The sequence below is a fragment of the Xenopus tropicalis genome, chromosome 4 (genome assembly GCF_000004195.4).
Source record: "Xenopus tropicalis strain Nigerian chromosome 4, UCB_Xtro_10.0, whole genome shotgun sequence".
Classification (NCBI taxonomy): Eukaryota; Metazoa; Chordata; class Amphibia; order Anura; family Pipidae; genus Xenopus; species Xenopus tropicalis.
Window position 1 is genome coordinate 21,629,096 of NC_030680.2, and position 20,564 is coordinate 21,649,659.

The 20,564-nt window shown below is 48.7% G+C and overlaps 1 protein-coding gene across 5 annotated transcripts; it reads right to left on the bottom strand.

Moving 5' to 3' along the window:
* Positions 1 to 1,802: 1,802 nt before the first annotated feature.
* On the bottom strand, positions 1,803 to 18,579 carry mob2.1 (MOB kinase activator 2). Of its 5 annotated transcripts, none has more exons than XM_012960729.3 (5): positions 10,090 to 10,210; positions 4,871 to 5,031; positions 4,177 to 4,270; positions 3,098 to 3,222; positions 1,803 to 2,808 (listed from the first exon to the last, which is right to left on the bottom strand). In XM_012960729.3, the coding sequence occupies exons 1-5, from the start codon at positions 10,125 to 10,127 to the stop codon at positions 2,516 to 2,518; spliced, it is 711 nt and encodes a 236-aa protein (XP_012816183.1). In that variant the 5' UTR covers positions 10,128 to 10,210; the 3' UTR covers positions 1,803 to 2,515. The 5 variants fall into 5 exon arrangements, with proteins under 5 accessions (XP_012816183.1, XP_031755795.1, XP_012816181.2 ...); XM_031899935.1 differs by lacking the exon at positions 10,090 to 10,210 and adding an exon at positions 8,856 to 8,911; XM_012960727.2 differs by lacking the exon at positions 10,090 to 10,210 and adding an exon at positions 8,539 to 8,643.
* Positions 18,580 to 20,564: the final 1,985 nt, after the last annotated feature.

Sequence of the window (20,564 nt, forward strand, 5' to 3'; positions counted from 1 at the left end):
GCAACCACCCTCACAATGCAGTAAAGTGGTAGAATCCTGCATAGAGCACCTTGCTATTGGGTTAACCACCTTTACACTGAGCCACAAATGACGATGGGTCACCCTCCCTCAGTGTCGGACTGGCCCACCAGGATACCAGGAAAACTCCCGGTGGGCCCAGGTGTCAGTGGGCCCTCCTGCTCCTAACTATTTGGCCAATTGCATGGTCATTCCCTATTTCTGTGTGGGAAAAAGAGATGGAAAGATTAAGAAAAGGGACTTGGATAATAAAGAGGCTGAGGGAGGAGAGGAGGAATAATAGTTTAGCGAGTGGGCCTATGGTCCAAGGTTTCTAGGAGGGCCCCTGGCATCTCAGTCCGACACTTCCCTCCCTCTGCAGTAAAGTGGTAGAATCCTGCATAGAGCATCTTGCTATTGGGTTATCCACCTTCCCATTGAGCCCCAAATGACAGTGGGTCACCCTCCCCCTGCAGTATAGTGGTAGAATCCTGCATAGAGCACCTTGCTATTGGGTTAACCACCTTCCCTTTGAGCGCCAAATGACAGTGAGCCTGCCCTCCCTCTGCAGTAAAGTGATAGAAACCTGCATAGAGCATCTTGCTATTGGGTTATCCACCTTTACACTGAGCCCCAAATGACAGCGGGCCACCCTCCCTCTGCAGTAGAAGTGGTAGAATCCTACATTGCACGCCTTGCCATCCCTTAGTAGCCCCTATAAGCATGTAGATGTCCCATTACTTGGCATTATCACTAATTGGCCTGAACAGTGGCATGAACCTTAATTTCTATTGATTACAATGGGGACCTATGCACTACATTTTCCCATTTTGATGCTGCAGCTTTTCACACTCACTATGGTAACATGACTGCCCAGATGTGGGGGTGCCCATATTTAATGTGATGTCTATTTGTAGTGATGCTGCCCAATAAAGCTCTACCTCTGTAACATGGAAAATAGGAGGAGTAGAGCTGACCAGACCATGGGAACCCACACTGATTCTGAAATGCATCTCTATGTCCAATTTACAGCAGTCCAATCAGCAGGGCCCACAGAGGTGCAGCTTATTAATTATAGGTTGTTTAGGGGGTGCTCCAGTGGGTGCCAGATTTCATGTCTGTATTGTCCACTCCAGTTATCATGGAATCGCATGGTCAACATTATAAATTCTGCCCCTAAGCAGTGGAGGGGGGGGGGGGCAGACACACGGGGGCAATGGACTGTCTGCACCAACCAGCAAATTAATGTATTCAATACACTACATACATGGGGGTATGTAATAAAAGGCACTAAGTTTGTACAGAAGCAATAACCCATAGCAACCAATCAGCAGGTAGAACTTTCTGGTCATCTGCTTAAAGGCAAATATCGGTTGCTATGGGTTACACTACTGGGTAGTGTGACTACCTTCCTCTTACAATGTTATTAGGGGGCATATATTCACATAATACCCCTGTATAGTGCACATTTGTCACCACTGTACAGTTCAAGGTCCCTACGTGAATCCTGTGCATCCTATGAATCTATGTTGGGAGGGGGCACAGTGAGATGCTAGACAACATGCAAAGGCACAATGTATCGGAAGAGGACGTTGCACTTTAAGGGGTCCGAAAGGACAATGGACAGGCAGGGGGCATGATACAAAAGTCATCTTAGAGTTTATTAAAGTGACAGTGACAATGATAAATGTGGCACTATCACTTTAACCCTCTACGATGAGCTGCAAGGGGGCGGGGGGGGTAGAACAATTAGCGGCTGTGCATAAAATGCCCCATGTCGACTCCAATGGAAAACTCCGTCCACATCGTCTAATAGAATCTGTTTTATTATTAATATTATCATTATTTAACAGATAAACTAAAAGAAGCCAACAGTATTTATCCACCCCAATGAGGGGCGAGCATCCTGCTTTCCCCCATCCCCATGGAGTCGGGGAGAGAAGTTGTTGCCCAAGGATGGGGCGGGCGCGGGAGAGCGGATCCAATTCCGGAGCAAGAGGCCACACAAGGTGCCAGGAAGGAGCCTCGTACACTTCCAGCCCTGGCTGCTCTCCGCCCAATCATCCGACTCAGGAGCCTCAGACATTTCTTGGAAAACCACAGCAAAATAAAATAGAAGATGCAAATCTTTCCTGGGGGATAAGAGAATGAAGCCGGACACGGCATTGCCACCCATGATGAGAGGGGGAACGAAAGAAAAGACGGGAGGGAGGGAGATGAGAAAGAAACAAAAACAAGGAGGGGGAGGGGAGAAAGAGACAGACGCAAACACAAAATAAAAATAAGGTGATACTCGGTGCAACTTTCTGCTAAAGATAAGAGCGAGGTTTGCTCCTCCCTCAGGCCGGGGTATAACAGCCAGTGCTCCCTTCCTACACCCCCAAGGCTGGCAGCGCAGGTCCTGAACCCCCTCCTCCCCTGTGCTGTAAGCCAGGAGGTAAGCCAGCTCTCGGTAGGGGGTGGGGCACGCTGGGAAGGGGCAGTGGTGGGACAGGAATAAGGACATTAAGGGGGGGACTCATCTCTCCTTCACGTGGTTCTGTGCCTCCCCCGTAGCTCCCACAGCCTCCCTGTTTTCCTCCGAGAAAAGGACTTCCGACAGGTCGTCCAGTATGGAGGTCTCCTTGGGGTCCAGTAGGCTGAACTCCCGCACGAATAGGAGAAAGTGGATAAAGAGAGTGTTTAAGTGTCCGTGCAGCTCCAGGGCTGTGATTTCCTTGAAATGCGCAGAGTAGATGTGAGCCAGAACGTGGAATAGGTATCGGCAGATCTTCTTAATCAGCGACTCAAATGAACTAGGGAATTCCCTGCCTGCGAGAGGGAAATAGCACGTAAATCCGCCATCCCGAATATCAGCCAATCAGAGCAATGATGGGTGCCATAGGCCCATTCAAATCAACAGGGTGTCCAGTCTGGTTACTGCTCTTATATCTCTGGGTCAGTCAGTGGCAGCTGCCATGGCAACCAACAAGCACCATGTACCCATGCCAATGACTTACCAGTCCTACTGCCTCCCAAGGAAATGTATAGGAAACCTGTGTGTCCTACTCCTAATAACCCTGAACCCAAAATGAAAGGGGAAACAAACCCTCTTACTCACCGTATTTGGTGGGAAACACATCCTCATCCGTCACCAGCTTCTGTACAGAGCTCATGACGAAATCAATGTACTGTGGGGCTGTGCACTTTAACTTCTTACCCCGCTCGTCATACCAGTAGTACTGTCTGTAATGGGAGAAAGCACAGGGAAAGGGTGTTATACTGGGGGGCAGATATCCATATACAGCAGGGTAAGGGGAGAGTAGGGCTACCCCAAAAGGAACAAGGAGGCGGCCTGAGTAGGGTGGGCAGGAGGAAGGTGCCGCCAGGGGCAGAATACAGAGCCCGGCCGCCAGGGGCAGAATACAGAGCCCGGCCGCCAGGGGCAGAATACAGTGCCCGGCCGCCAGGGGCAGAATACAGTGCCCGGCCGCCAGGGGCAGAATACAGTGCCCGGCCGCCAGGGGCAGACTACAGTGCCCGGCCGCCAGGGGCAGTCTACAGTGCCCGGCCGCCAGGGGCAGTCTACAGTGCCCGGCCGCCAGGGGCAGACTACAGTGCCCGGCCGCCAGGGGCAGACTACAGTGCCCGGCCGCCAGGGGCAGACTACAGTGCCCGGCCGCCAGGGGCAGACTACAGAGCCCGGCCGCCAGGGGCAGACTACAGAGCCCGGCCGCCAGGGGCAGAATACAGAGCCCGGCCGCCAGGGGCAGAATACAGTGCCCGGCCGCCAGGGGCAGAATACAGTGCCCGGCCGCCAGGGGCAGAATACAGTGCCCGGCCGCCAGGGGCAGAATACAGTGCCCGGCCGCCAGGGGCAGGCAGGTTGGTTATGAGTAGTACATGTAGCAGGATACACCGGAGGGATGTTGCTCACTAAAGCCTTTGTCGGCACACAGGACAGATGAATTCAGTCAAGTGCAACATTTTGGGCAGATGCCCCCTCAACAAGTGTAGTGGTGATCCCCCTGAAAAGCTGCATTTAACTATAAATCACGCAAGGGCTTCGCCACTGCCCTGTGAGACGGAGGTGGCCATTAAGGTGGGTGTCGAATCCTCCATTACTGAGGGTCAGGCCTACGATCCTAGGGGGCAACGGTGCAAAGAGGGGTTTGTTATTGCGAGGAAGAATAAACTCACGTATTGCAGGCAGCCATAGTCTGGCAGGTCTCCCCCGTGCAGAATTCTGAGATGGTGCTGTACTGAAGGTTAATGTGGTTGAAGAAAGTTGTAACTGAAATACAGAGGGGAAAAGCAGGTCAGGTGGAAGAATAACACTAGGTGGCGCTAGTGCTGGAGTACTAAGGGCCACAAGGCTGGGACCCCTCAATTATACACTAATGCATCCCCTTAAAGGAAAAGGAAAGGTAAAATCACCATGGGGTATTTCTGCAAGTACCACCGAATGATCATTTCTTGCTACTTATTTCTCGCGCTCACTCAGATGCACCCGGGCTGATGCAGTTTTCTGCTAACAGGAACACCCGCCGGGGGTATCAGGTAAGTGAATATAATCACTGGGGGGGGTGCCTAACATTTGGCAATCCCTCTTTTACACAGAAGGTGCAGAGCTCGGGGATACAATGAATGCCCACTAAGTACGAGCTCCAGCTGCGATTGCGCCCCCTGGTGAGCAATGTACAACCTGCACCTTCCATGGTGGGAGCCCCTGCCAGGGCAGCAGGGCACAAACACTGACAATGCTGGGCACAAAGCGGGGTAAGGATACAATATGGCGAAAAGAAACCTCTGCCCCTTGCCACCCTCTTCAATGAGCCCCTATAATACAATAATCTCTCGGGGAGCCACCCCAGCCTGCGCAAGGGGCACGCACCGTTACTGGCCAGCCACTCATTCAGGTCGATCTCCTGCGGCAGGGTCACCAGCTGCTTGAACTCCACGTCTGTGACTCGGACCCGGGTATATTCTGGTTCCAGGTACAACTTCTTCTCCTCCGACGCTGGCTTCTTCCCATTCGGCTTTCCCTTCGATTTCCTGCAGGAGATAAAACAGTTTGTGTGGGACTGTGTGGCGCAATGTGTTGTTGGGGTACTGAGGTGCATCTGGGAGCCGCGCATGCACCACACGGTTACCTAGCAGGTGTAACGGCCAATCAAGTCAGCCTGTGTTCTGGCCCAGACAGGACTGTACAGGAGGCGGCCCTGGCCGGCGGGGGGGGGGGGGGGGGCAAGTACATACCCTAAGTGTATAGGGCAGCTGCACTATATTACAGCACAGTGACTGGCACTGATGGGGTTAAGGGACGGGATACTTTCCTATGCTTTATTTCTCACGGAGAAGTCTTTGCCTTAAAAGGAATCCCAGAGACGCCACGGAATCCCTGAGACATGGGAAGGGAGGGGGGCAGTGCCCGGGCATGTTACACATACCACACACACAGGAAACGGGCGGGCACACACACAATGGGAAGGGAGCACAGGCTGGCACATAGCTACATACTGACAGAACTGACCCAAACATGCAGGAGGGAAGGGACTGGGGGCGACAGATGCCAGCGCTGCTGCAACCAATCAAGGAAGGAAGGAAAAGTGCCAGACTTCCTAAACAGACAACAAAACAGGCAGCACAATGGCCGCCTCCCTGTACTGGCATGACTGTGTGCAGCCGGGGGGCACAACCCGCACAGACTGCAATGGAACCAGCTTAGCAGACTATGGTGTCGGTGCCAAGTCTCACGTTCGGCCAATTAGCCTTTTCCAATCGTATGTACAAACACAAGTGGAAAGTTCCATCCATTGGTCCTTTACGCACACAGGGGCAGGAACAGAGAATGCACACAACTTACAGCAGGATTAACGAGACAAGTTGGGAAGGCTTTATTTCCCCTTTAATTCCTCCCACTGATAATGAGAAACACCACTTGTCCCTACAGATCAGCAGAGGCCTAGCCCAGGATGGTGAATAAGCCTGACTAACACTGCATCATGGCGTCTTCATATAACTCCGCCCCTCTAATCGGCAGCCTCTGGCATGATCAGAAGGGGGGGGTGAAACCAAAGGACCCGGTGCAGATTGTGCAATGAGCAATATGAGCACTCACTGGCCCATTAGCTATTTATATATATATATATCATAGGGATGAGAGTTAGTGAGCGCAATGTTGTGGGGCCGGTACCGGTGCCCCCATTATAAAGCCGCCACACCACTTGCCATACAAGCCCCTGGCTGTTCCGCTAACTCCTGGGCATTCAGCCACACGGTCCTCTAATAACAAAGAGGGTTCTGGGAGTTCTACATAGAACTGTAAATATGGTAGGAACCAATACCCATGTACGAAAAGTTTATAGATGAACCTATTCTATGCATCTTTTCAATTGGTCTTGATTTTATATGGGTTTTAAATGAATGGCGTTCCTGTCCTGCCTGTTTGTGTGGCTTCAGTTTACGGCCAGACATTGGACACTATACACAGGGGCTATTAAGCTGCTGATTGGGTCTCTACAGGGTGACCCGTGTATGGCCAGTGGTAGCCTATCTATATCTAATTGGTTGCTGGGCATTACAGGACTGGAGCCGATTTGCCCCCTGTTAGTAAATGAGCCTGTGCCCGAGGCGGCTGCTCTGAGTGACCTTTCTAGGCAGCTGTGCTGTGAGCTCAGAGTGGCTTCCTTTTTGTCACTGCTGTGCGAGGTGGGGGGGTCTGACTGTGTGAGATTAGTGAATGGGACACCACACCGTGAGAGTACACAGTATGGAGGCAGAGTGTGGAAGAGTGGCCATGCTGGCAGATAGAGCTGCTTGCTACCCTGGGTATGGGCCGGCACTTACGGAGCCGCACAGTTATCCCAAGTGGCAGCGGCGGCACAAGGCTGTAATCGCTGTACTGCAGTTAAAGGAAAACTCACGCACAATTTTAAGATCCTAAATTACAGAGCTGGCATAGCAATAAATGGCTTGAATAGGTAACAGCCAACATAAATTCCAAGGGCACCCCCAGGAGTAGTGGACACCTGATCTGCATCAATAGAAAGTGAGGAAAGCACAGGTATAAAGTGACCAAGCCAAGGCCTGGGGGTAGTTCCGCTGCCCGAGTCTCTATGGGGCAAAGCCGCATTACAAACAGAATACAGACATTCTATGTACTTATCACCTCGCTCACATACAGCAAGTGTGGGCAACCTACTCAGGGCCAGCAGTAAAATGACAGGTCAAGGCTGAACTACAACTCCCACCTCCTACACAAACGCAGACTAAAGCAATACATTATATGCACAGCTGTAGGATACAGACTCCCACTTAGAAAGATGTGGCTAATACAGAAGTAGCACCCAGCCATGGCAGTAGCCGGCGGGCACAAGGACCCAAAGGCAAGGTACTGTCGGCATGCCAAGGAGCTTACAGGCTCGCTGACAGTCGGAACTCCTACCTTAGCACTTTTCCCACTGCCTGCAGGACCATCTTGCAACTGAATCCAGATTTGGGGGTGCCGGTAAGAAGGGCTCTTTCAGGGGAGAGTGGCATGGGGTCCCCCAGCATTCTCACAACAGCCAGGGGGTGCCCCTTCCAAACCCCACGTTGCACAGCACACTGACAGGACCTGCTCCCAAACTTCTCAGCACATACAGGAGAGGGGAATAACCATGCCCACCCCGGCAATGGTCCAATGGCTGAGAGAGGAGGAGAGAGGGAGGGAGGCAAGGAGAAAAACAAACAGCCTGAAAGGTCCTATTCATACGGAGGAGCCCCCCCAGCAGCAGCGGCGGTGCAGAGATGCAAGGAAAGATAGTGTTTGTTTTATGGGGAGAGAGGAGGCGTCGCTGCACCATCGGGAGGGATACAAAGTACATACAAAGCCACACAATGAGCCCACAAGTGCCACACACACCCACAATACACACAAGGCACCCCCATGGGGTTCCTATTTGCAGTGGAGATGGGGAATGTATCACACACAGACCGGGGGGGGGGGGGGGGGGGCTGTACATACACTACACAGGAATGTGCCACATGTATAGGCGCCCAGCAAATAAAGCCCATTCCTGTGGCCCCATACACTCGCCTGGGCTCCGGCCCATTGTATAATACAGGGGGCCCACATTGTGCCCAGCCTATAGGTGCAGCACCCAATGCAGGGTACAAGCACAGGAAGGACCAGAACCCACCCACAATGCACTGAATACATAGGGTGGGATACCAACACATACTGCTGCTGTTAAAGGACAAGCAAACCCACCAATATCACTTTTTTTTTTATAAAGGTGCATCAAATGGCTCAGCAGCTGCTCCCTTGCCCCACACCGGCCTGAGAATGAAGGAATCACAGCAGGCTTGGCAGCTGCCATGTCTGCCCGTATCTGACACTGACCCCCATGGAGGAACAGGGCACGGGTTTGCACACTGGGGATTAATGCCAAGGTGCCTCAACACCATATGGCCTGACATGGGGGCACCAGTTAAAGCAGTAGGGGTGGGTTTCCATATCTTTATAAAGCAGCACCCAATAAGCCCAGCCAATAAGCAAGAAGTAGTACTGGGCCATACATGTGCCAGGGAAATACTGCCAGCTTGGGGCAACGCCAACATGATCCTTCCTGGGGAAAACACCCCCACATTGGGCAGCAATAACTAGACTTGCCACCTCTCCCCAACATATTACATCCACATACGGCGTGGCTAATTAGCAACTAACTCAGGTGCTTGCTGCAGACTGAACTGATTTCTGTGCAGCCATGCATCTAAATTAATTGCTAATTAGCCACACTGGATGTAGATTCAACATGTGGCCAATATTAAGGGGTGAGGTGCAAACCCTAGCAATACCTGCTCTCTGCCAATTCCCTGCATACTGGGATTCTCACCTCTGACTGCAATTAACTCCATTCCGGTTACACAGCCCCATCTCTGCCCACACTTTGCATTGTTTAAATAGAACCCTACAGGGGAACTCCACCCAAACACTGTTTTTTTTTGTTTTGTGTAATGCATGAAAATGCAACAATATGCATTCATTAAAAGAATCACGGCTGTTTGCTTTCTCTGCTCCCCTGGTTCTGACTCCTGAGAGAATCTAGCAAAAAACAGCTTCCTAACAGTCCTGAAAAAAAAAAGAACTTTACATTCTCTGCTCCCCTGGTTCTGACTCCTGAGAGAATCTAGCAGACGCCTGACAAAGCTGGAAAGAGCTGCTACAAACTATTTTTTTTTCAGGAGTCGGAACTGGAAAACAGACAGGGATAAACAAATGTGGCTTTCAATAGCAATTACATTCACAAATAACTTTCTAACTACTGAAAATGTTTTATGCGGGTTTGTACAGCTGGGCTAAATCCTGCTGGTTAGATGAATGCTGCAGACTGCACAGGTTTCTGGGCAGCTTGCAACTGTATTACCTGCTAATTAGCTTTGAAGGAAGTGGATTTAATTTGTGCCTGGATTGGAGCGGACAGGGACCTATGAATTTGGTACTCTCTCCACAATCAGAAACAGATTTATCTACTACAATTTTTTTCTGGTTGCTATAATGACTGATCGTAGCAACCACACAGCCTTCTAAACGTCACAGAATGGCATTACTGCAGTGCTGGATGCCAAAGTAACAGGGCAACAATCAGATATATTTATTAAAGCCCCCGTACCCATGGGCAGAGCGATTTTATAAGTTCCGGCACATACTTTATTTCAGTCTGTGGTGTCACCGATGGCCCAAAAACCGCTTCTCTAGACTAGTAACCTACGGCAACCAATAAGCACTTAGCTCTGATCTGTTCAGTGCAGTAGGATGAATGAAAGCAAACGCCTGATTGGCTGTACCAATATAATGACTTCCCCCTGTGAGTTTGCTACCCTTGTATTACAAGCGGATTTACAAGCTACAACTTGGTCGGGGCAGAAATACCCGTGTCCCTACACGCTCCATGTAATGGCACTTGAAAAAGAAAATGACAGGAACCATTTATCATTTTTCTAAAGAAAAAAAAAAGCTGCAATTCAGCAGAAGGAAAGGAATATAAAAAGGGCAGAGTGAGTGGAACAGGCCACGTTCCTGGCTGTGACAGACAGCGGGGCTGTACGGACGCCGGGGGGCCCCCTTACTTTTGCACGGTGTAGGAGCCACTGCGCCTGATGCTCATAATAAAGGAAAGCAGCTTCGCAAACAGCTCCAGAATGAAAGGCGTTCTGTCTCGCTGCTGTTATTCCAAGCCCACCCTCAGGTGAGCGCCTCGCCCTTACTAATGGCGGCTAATTAATCCTTACTGCTCCAATTAGTCACTCGCCTCTGGGTGGGGGCTTGCTAAGGGAAACTGCACAAGTTCAATGCAGCTTCATACAGAATATAGGTGGGGGTGCTATGTCTGTAAGGAGCCCTATGGGGTGGGTGCCAGAGTGTGTGTGTGAGCAGACAGACAGGGGCTGGCACTTTTGAGGAATGGGAGGGCAGAGAAGGGTTAAAGTGAGGAGGCAGGAAGCTGCGGGGAGGGGAGGTAATGCCAGCCAGGGAGAGGCACACCCCCACCTGCTATATATACTGTGCGGCAAAATATAGCCCAGCACTGCCCTGGGAGCCACAGACCTGGAGAGGAACCGGAGGGAGAGCCCCAATCTGCTTTCTGCTCAGTCACTGCCTGTACCGAGTCTCATATCATTCCTGCTGCTCAGTCACACTCACATACAGGGGCCGCTACTGCCTGTACTGAGTCTCATATTATTCCTGCTGCTCAGTCACACTCACATACAGGGGCCGCTACTGTCTGTACTGAGTCTCATATCATTCCTGCTGCTCAGTCACACTCACATACAGGGCCGCTACTGCTTGTACTGAGTCTCATATCATTCCTGCTGCTCAGTCACACTCACATACAGGGGCTGCTACTGTCTGTACTGAGTCTCATATCATTCCTGCTGCTCAGTCACACTCACATACAGGGGCCGCTACTGCCTGTACTGAGTCTCATATTATTCCTGCTGCTCAGTCACACTCACATACAGGGGCCGCTACTGCCTGTACTGAGTCTCATATCATTCCTGCTGCTCAGTCACACTCACATACAGGGGCTGCTACTGTCTGTACTGAGTCTCATATCATTCCTGCTGCTCAGTCACACTCACATACAGGGGCCGCTACTGCCTGTACTGAGTCTCATATTATTCCTGCTGCTCAGTCACACTCACATATAGGGGCCGCTACTGCCTGTACTGAGTCTCATATCATTCCTGCTGCTCAGTCACACTCACATACAGGGGCCGCTACTGCCTGTACTGAGTTGCATATTATTTCTGAGTGCTCAGGCACTCTCTCCCAAATTGCCATCCCACCGGCAACAATGTAAGTCACCGGTGGGATGGCACACGCTGCACAGGCGATTTCGGCAAATCGCCAAAGTTGCCTCGCGAGGCATTTTCGGCGATTTGCCGAAATCGCGCCGCCACGTGTGCCATCCAACCGGCGACTTACATTGTTGCTGGTGGGATGGCAACTCGGGGAGATTAGTCGCCCGCGAACAGGGAGATTTGTCACGGGCGACTAATCTCCCCGTGTGCCAAAGCCCTTATTGAATAAATGGGGTAAGCTCCCCAGCCAAAATTTGCTTGAGTGCAGTCACTATTTCTTTTTTCCTATGCATTATTGGCTTTGTGAGACTTTGCACCACAGAAATTTGCTTAGGGTGAATGCAGCTGTGAACTTTTTGTTTTCTATCATGCCCCATACACCATTCACACTGCAACCCCTGGGGCAAACCTACACCATTCAGGGGCAAAACACAAGGAACTGATCTGGAATTAAACGGGAAAACAGCCTATTAAGCTAATGTCAGACGTGGCATATGGCGTATATTTTCGGCAAGCTGAAAACCACTTGCCAAAAATATTGCCATACGCCTCCTACCTGTGCCTGCACCGGTATGAATGGAATACGCTCCGGTGCAGGCACATGTAGCCAATATCAACATAAAAACACGAGAGAATGCAAAGTCTCACGTATTTCGGCTACATGTGCCTGCACCGGAGCGTATTCCATTCATACCGGTGCAGGCACAGGTAGGAGGCGTATGGCAATATTTTTGGCAAGTGGTTTTCAGCTGTCACTGGTGTGGGGTGCCAATCTGGCATTAGGGAACATTCTGCTCCGCTATAACGCCAAGCCTGGGCTTTTATTAATTCCCCCCGTCCCAGTAACAGTTATTGGAGAAAAGGCCCCTGGGGGGGCATTATTGCTGCCCCTCTCCACAAAGTGGTGTGCTCTAGTTTTAATGCTTGTTCAACATTTGATGTCCCCCCCCAAACCGCCCTCCGACTGCCTGCGCACACTTCCTGCTTCTGTGCAACACAATACAAGAAACACAAACACCGAGCTATTGTGGCAGAACCGCTTAGCCAGGAGGTTCCTTCCTCCCAACCTGAAGGAGAATAAGGGCCTGTGAGAGTGCAGGCAGCACAGTGCTGCAATCTACTAAGCACGCTGATCCAATACTAGGTGTAACTTTTACTAAAGAGTAGTAACCTACAGCGGAATTTTAGTTTTATGGTCTTATTCCAGCTGCTGTTAGCTTGATATTAGTACAATATCACCGGTGTGTATGGCTACCTATATACCTATCAACTCATGTAGCAAATTGTAACAGTGTAGAGAGTTAGCAGCTCGGCTCACTGGACTGCTACTGGCAAACACCACGGGGAGGAAAATGAAACTTAAATATTCTCATATTGGTAAATATAAAAAGCAATTAAATCAAGTTATTTGAAACAAGGGGAGAAAATGTATTTGGAGGGTAAATTCCCTCTTTAACCACAAGGCGTCTGCTTTACTGGCCAAGACCCAAGTATCTAGGTATCCTAGTGATTCGACTCAGTAACCCACAGCAAAAACATATATTAATCAGCATTTACGTAATTATTCCCGGTAAGTAAAGCAACACGGGGGTCATAGGATCAATTAACAACAAAGGTTCCAGCAGTTGCCCCTGTCCTATTCCAGTCAAAATCGGCTACTGACTGCTGTAGGTCAACCCATCATTGCACCTTTGAAATGCCCCATGGGAGTTGTGAGAGATCAGTGCAATAACATTATGTTACACTACTTTGTGTCACTGCAGTCACATTAGCCACTAAAAAGTACATGCACCTATTGGACCCTGCGTTACATGTCCCGACCATCCCGAAACCTGACGCTACATTGCAACAGCCTTGTTTAATGACTGTGCGTAGGCAAATTAAAATATTCTGAGCAACAGACTGCTTACGGTGCATAGCACCACCTTGTGACATTACAGGGCTGCTCCATTCCTTTCATTTTAACAAGTATAGAAAAAACCCACTTCTGATAAAACAGGAAAGAATAAGGCAAATGGGCAAAACTTGCAGATGGTTAAGCTAGCCGGGCACACGCGGATCACAAAGTCCAACAGTTGCAGAAGTATGAGCTTCTAGGTCAGCCAATGAGTGAGTTTTAAGCTCCAATGCAATCCCATTAGATTTTGATTTCTTAATTATGGGTGGAATGGGAAGGCACACACTAGGAGATGACAGGCCAGTTGAGCCAAAATAACTGAACTGACTTACCTGAGCACAGAATGCACAGCCAGCTTAAACACCCTCTACCATGTCTTATGAGCTGTCAATAATAATAATTCAAAGAATGGAGACTATGGGCAGCATCTTCTATAAAGATGTATTATATATTCCCCCAGTTGTGCAACCCAACCTGCTAAGTGCTAGTACCATGTACATCAGGGATCCCCAACCAGTGGCTCTGGGGCAACGTTGCTCACCAACCCCTTGGATGTTGTTCCCAGTGGCCTCAAAGTTGGTGCTCATTTTTTAATTTCTGGTTGGGAGGCAAGTTTTTTGTTGCATAAAAACCCAGTGTAAAGCCAAACAGAGCCTTCTATAGGGACTGTCAAATAGCCAATTATAGCCCTTATTTGCACCCCCTTTTTCCATTTGAATGTGGCTCACATATATAAAAGGCTGGGGATTCCTGACGTACAGGGCACAAAATACAGACCTGCAGAGCCATATGTTTAATGACCTGCTGACCAACAGAGAGGGCCATATCACAACAAGCTTAGCCGGTTGGTCTATCACAGCATGGTTGTCACCAGAGAGACCTTCCAAAGGTGGTTTTCTAACCTGTGATGATTTCACAATGAGCACTAGGGCAGGGCCTTTCCCTTCCCACTGGAAACTGTTTTCAGGTAGTACATATCTGTATTCAAACAATTGATCAGGAACGCCCATATTGCTTGCTTTGGCAAGAGAATTCTCCATAAACAAAAGTGTCATAGGGCAGCTGCATGGAGTTAAATTGCAGCCCCTACACTTGCCCCTAGGACTAAAGGGCATTGCACAATATGGTGAGTCCCACAAAGGTGTGTATGCACACACTGATGGAATCGCTGTCAAAAGAACGAACATGACAAAAACCACAAATGGGTATAATTCCAATTTATCTCCTCCTTTACAGTGCTCACTGTGCACTCTTTTACCGATTCACTTCCATTTGCAAAGTCTAAAATGAAAGAAATGTTCATCTTAAAGTGACTGGTTCCCCTTTAACTCAGAAAGAATTCTTGACAAATACAAACATTGACATTCTGAAAACATATTTGCCAAACCGCAAGTGAATATGTGTAACTAGTAAGCGTGCAGATACAGGCTGCACAACTGGGAAACACGAGTACTTTCAATACAATGTGTGTTCCCAGCAGTGAGAGCTGAACATTCCCATTGCTCAGCGCATCCAGTTAACTGCATGTCCAATAGACAGAGCCGAGCGGGACCGGAAGCCTTAATGCACAAGGCTGTGGGCAGAGAGGAACTGATGCTACTGGGACTTGGCACAGAGAGGTGAATGACGGTGCATTCCCTGGCAGGAAGGGAAGGATCAGTTAAACAGTGCTATTGCTACTTATGCCTTGATGCTGGCTCCTGGGAAGTGACAGTCGTTTGTGCTGGCTCAGCAAGATAAACACTGTATTCATCAGAAGGGTAACACTGCTGAAATAAGTTAAAAAGCGTAACATGCGTATAAAGCTCAGCAAGCGTGCTTATATGTACCTGTGCCTCTATGCTACTGGCCTACTGACAAACAGTACTGAAGGAGAGGGAAAGTTATATCACTGGGGGGTGTCAAATGTTAGGCATTCCCAGTGATTATAATCACCTACCTGAGACCCCGGGTTGGTGAGACCAGTGAAAACTGCCCCAGCCTGGGGTACTTCTGTAGGAGCCCCACGTCACTATCTCCTTTCTGCTTCGTCTTTACTGTGGCCCCGGGTGGATGCGCATGTACAGTGAGAAGCTGGCTTTTGGCTTATTGCAGCTTTTCTCTGCCCAATCGCACCTTGTCCGTAGGGAGGGAAGAGGAAGAAGATGGCACCGTGGTGCTCCTACAGATGCGCCCTGGGCCGGTGCAGTTTTTGGCTAACAGAAGCACCAGCCCTGGATCTCAGTCAGAGGTTATAGACACAGGGGAAGGAGGAGGGGGGTTATTATACTATTGCTTCTCCTTGAAGGCCCCCTAAACACTGCATTGCAGACCTGACAGCCTTGGTGGATATAAGGGTGAAGACACACGGAGCTACTAAGTAGCAGCTACCTCTCACAGCTGCTAAACTCCAGAAAATCCCCTGCCATAGACCATACTGGGAATTGCCTCTGCTAAAACACACGTAGAGACAATTATAACTAAAAGATCAACACTTTCTATTCTTGTAGCAGTGACAAGTAGCTCTGTGTGTCTTCATCCTAACAGATCTGGCAGCCTTTCAGTTAAAGGGCTAGCAAAGGAGTAAAGTGAAATGAATGTATGTACATTAACGGTTTGCCCACTATCAGCCTATAAAATACTTGCTGATAGTGCTCGAGTCCTTCTCATATAAATCAGTCTTTCATCCTATAGGTGCCCTGACCCCTGATAATCTCCACTTAAGCACTAAAACCATTATAATCTAAATAGCTCATCTGTTATGTGCAATGCAAATGGGGGACCGAGATGAAATGTCCCACATCTACTAATTCGATTCATTACATAAGGGGTGTCCATCTGCAGGCCCCACAGGGGAAGGTATTTGTTTAGCTCCCTGCCAGCCTATGGGCTCCATACGCTGCTTGGTACGACATTATTATGTTTATATATTCCGGCCTATGAGCAATTAGCAAATTGCCTCACTACTACTGGCCCCTTAAATTAAAAGTTAGATGTGAGTTTGGGAACTGCAGTAACACACAATAGTTTCCACTGCCTGGTTGCTAGGATAAACTGGAACCTAGCAACCAGATAGTTACTGGAGAGCTAAACAATTTAAAAACAACAAAAAAAATAAGAAACAAAGACAACTTTAAAACATCTCAAAATATCACTGTCTACACCACACTAAAGGTGGTCATGCACGTGTATGTGGGCAGCAATTATGGGCCTGCCTGACCGATATCTGGCCTGAAATCTGGCCTGATCTGGATCGTTGATGCGGTCCCTGCACCAACTGTGCCCATTAGTGCCACTATAATTTGATCCTTTGGCCCCAGGGCCAAACAACCAAAGCCTACATTCGCCCCATATCGCCCACCCGTAGGTGGGGATATCAGGAGAAGATCCACTCGCTTGGCGACCTCAAGTGTATGGGCACCTTAAGTGTATTTAAAGGACACCTTCCCCTTTAATTCATCTTATATTACATCAGACTTAAATACGAGTAATTAGGTGCAGGGCCAACTGTTGCATCACAAGCACTGGTCTGAACAACACAAACCTCCTTTTGCTTTTCTTTGTGTCTTTCAACTGCCCTCACCCAAGGCAAAGCCTGTTGTTAAGCTAAATACTCAAATATCTGCTTGACTAAAAACTTGTTCTCACTTTCTTTGCAGGAAGGAGAAATGTCACACAGCTCAGGTATGAATGGCACCGCCCCCCTCGCTCTGCCTACTGCCTGGCACACAGGCCCAAGCTGGCACAACAAAGAGTGTGGCATTAGGAATGAGTATTTGAGGGTACTGTATTACCTGGCACACCACAATACCCTCTCACTTGCAGGGGCTGCCATGTCGGACTCTTGGCTAGCTACACTGACACTTTCGCTATTACACATCTAGCAATGATATTCCTGCTCCGTCAAACGACAGTCTAATAGAGGGTATTTAAATCCTCAAGCAGCTACAGTTCCCTGATGCAGGGAATTGCAGTTCAGGAACAGCAATGGAGTCAGAGTCCGTAGGTTCCTGCTCTGTACATATAATTGTTTTCCTTTGCTACAGATACTGCCCAAGCTACCGAATCTTGGGTGCATACACCCTACTGTATATATGATGCTGTCCCTTTAATTCCCCTCCATCTGCCATGAGATCTGCTGGAAATTAAACAAGAGATATATACAACAGATAAGACATGTTTGCACTTTACTGTATTTACAGTAGCAGCGGGAAATGCAGAGCAGAGCTCCATCTGGCAGCGCTCCTTGTGCAGTTACTGGGGCACTTTCCATTCACATTATGAGCAGTGACAGGCAGGGGTGTACAACTGCAGTAATAGAGGGACCAGCCTGCCATTGGCCTAATAGTTAAACATTCCCTCTTATAGCAATGTCCCTGCTGCTCTGTCAATACAGTAACCTGAGTCTCACTCCCAGGGTTAGCCAGTGCTGCAGTCAATAGGCCCTCCTGCACTTACATAACGCCAGCTCACCTCCCCTGATGCTGCCAGGGTTAGCCAGTGCTGCAGTCAATAGGCCCTCCTGCACTTACATAATGCCAGCTCACCTCCCCTGATGCTGCCAGGGTTAGCCAGTGCTGCAGTCAATAGGCCCTCCTGCACTTACATAATGCCAGCTCACCTCCCCTGATGCTGACAGGGTTAGCCAGTGCTGCAGTCAATAGGCCCTCCTGCACTTACATAATGCCAGCTCACCTCCCCTGATGCTGCCAGGGTTAGCCAGTGCTGCAGTCAATAGGCCCTCCTGCACTTACATAACGCCAGCTCACCTCACAGACACACACACACACACAGACACACACCTCTGCACTCACCCATATCAACGTCATGTTCTGCAAAGCCTGCAAGGGAAATTAGTTCCTATATTGGTATAAATGCTAGTTGGCCAACTACTGTGATCCCAGGGCAGGCCAGTCCTGCACCCACATCTGATGCATTACATGTAGCATTTCCTTGCTCTCCTGCAGCAGCCCCCCCCCCCCTTCTTGCTGCTGTTCTTTAGCCAAAGCTTCAAACACCGGATCGCTGTGCATGACGGGAGTTGTAGTCAACAACTCCTGGAAAGTGACCCACAATGAATAACCCGTGCCATGCACTGTATTGCTGCGCCACACTGGTACACCTATAGGTAAGTGTCCTGCAACCCCATGTCCCTAAATCCTCCCAGACCCCCCTCCTGTCACCCCTCCCATTGCCCTTCATATTAGAGCCACTCCACCTGCTCCACCCCCTCGGGCTGCTCAGCCGGCTTCATCCTCCCCACCTCACCGAAACGACCCCGCCTTTAGCCACTTACCCCATTAACCACTCCATATCTGCGGCCTACTCTGGCTCAGCTCATCCTCGGTCTCTCGCTCCCTCCCGCTCCCCCGGCTCCGGCTCGGGCGGAAGTAAACACAGCACCGCCCGGGGCACGCAGGCTTCCGGGTCTGACGTCACCTAGCCGGACAGCATGGGGAGGCGGGGCTGTCACCAACCCCTAGGAACTCTGGGAAGCGTAGTTGTGCTGAAAGTGAATTCGATTCTATTCTGTCTGTATGAGTTTATTTTCCCATGAACATAAAGTCCACACATTAAAACATTTGACTTTTCCACGTAATAGTTCTGAAGCCTCTCTTTATCCATAATTGGCTCATATCATGCCCTTTTCATTCTCACTTCTTTGCTGTCAATACTTACCACAGACATTTTTTTTGTTGTCCCTGTGACTGTCCCATTACAAAGTAAAACATTGCCTATGCAAAGGAAATGGAATCCTTTAGCCACATTCTAAATTCCAGTGTACATCTATAAAAAAAAAATTGCAGTTACATAGATGTGCAACTGAATGCAGTAAATGAATGCAGTAAATGTTCTGTCCATTTCTGCACTGCTGGTTCTGCCTGTTAAAACAATATTGCCCTGCCTTAAACGGGGCTTTTAATAAGATGTCTTCTATGCTCCGGCCTTGTGGGCATTCAAATATCTGTTTGGTTATTTATAAAAACCCGTAGTATTTTCAGAGACAATGATTTCTTCAAAGCGAGGACCAAAGAAAGAAACATAAAACACTGATGGAAAGGTTTGTTAGTGACCCCCCAGCCCTAAATGCAGTGTCGGACTGCCCCACCAGGATACCAGGAAATCTCCCAGTGGGCCCAGGTGTCAGTGAGCCCTCCTGCCCTTTACCAATTGGCCTGCTTCATGGTCATTCCCTATATCTGAATGGGAACAAAGAGGAGAAATAGATGGAAGAATAGATGTTCAGCGAGGAAAGGAGGAAAAATAGTTTGGAGAGGGGGCGTATGGTATAAGGTTTTCTGGTGGGCCCCTGGGGTCTCAGTCCGACATTGGCTAAAGGCTTCCATCCCTCTCATAAAGAACTGACCTAGTGATAGTCATGCCACTATTTCAAGGACCAGGGAGTAGCTAGAAGGAGGATCAATAGACCTGGGTGTATAAGGGAACAGGGGCATCAGTATTCTTTTATATAAGCACACACCTCCCCAAGGTACAGGTCTCCGATATTCGACCAAGGTGACCCAGGGTAGCTTTTAGTAGTAGACCTGGAATTAAGCAAGGTCTGAAAGCAAATAAAGTGGCACAGTTCTATTTTAAACACATGTATGCCCCTCTACTTTTCATTCTAGGGGCCTGTAACCTTCTACAGGTATGGGATCCGTTATCCGGAAACCCGTTATCCAGAAAGTTCCAAATTATGGAAAGGTCGTTTCCCATAGCTCCATTATAAGCAAATAATTCTAATTTTTGAAAATGATTTCCTTTTTCTCTGTAATAATAAAACAGTACCTGCACTTGATCCCAACAAAGATATAATTACCCCTTATTGGGGGCAGAACAGCCCTATTGGGTTTATTTAATGGTTAAATGATTCCCTTTTCTCTGTAATAATAAAACAGTACCTGTACTTGATCCCAACTAAGATATAATTACCCCTTATTGGGGGCAGAACAGTCCTATTGGGTTTATTTAATGGTTAAATGATTCCCTTTTCTCTGTAATAATAAAACAGTACCTGTACTTGATCCCAACTAAGATATAATTACCCCTTACTGGGGGCAGAACAGCCCTATTGGGTTTATTTAATGGTTAAATGATTCCCTTTTCTCTGTAATAATAAAACAGTACCTGTACTTGATCCCAACAAAGATATAATTACCCCTTATTGGGGGCAGAACAGCCCTATTGGGTTTATTTAATGGTTAAATGATTCCCGTTTCTCTGTAATAATAAAATAGTACCTGTACTTGATCCCAACTAAGATATAATTACCCCTTATTGGGGGCAGAACAGCCCTATTGGGTTTATTTAATGGTTAAATGATTCCCTTTTCTCTGTAATAATAAAACAGTACCTGTACTTG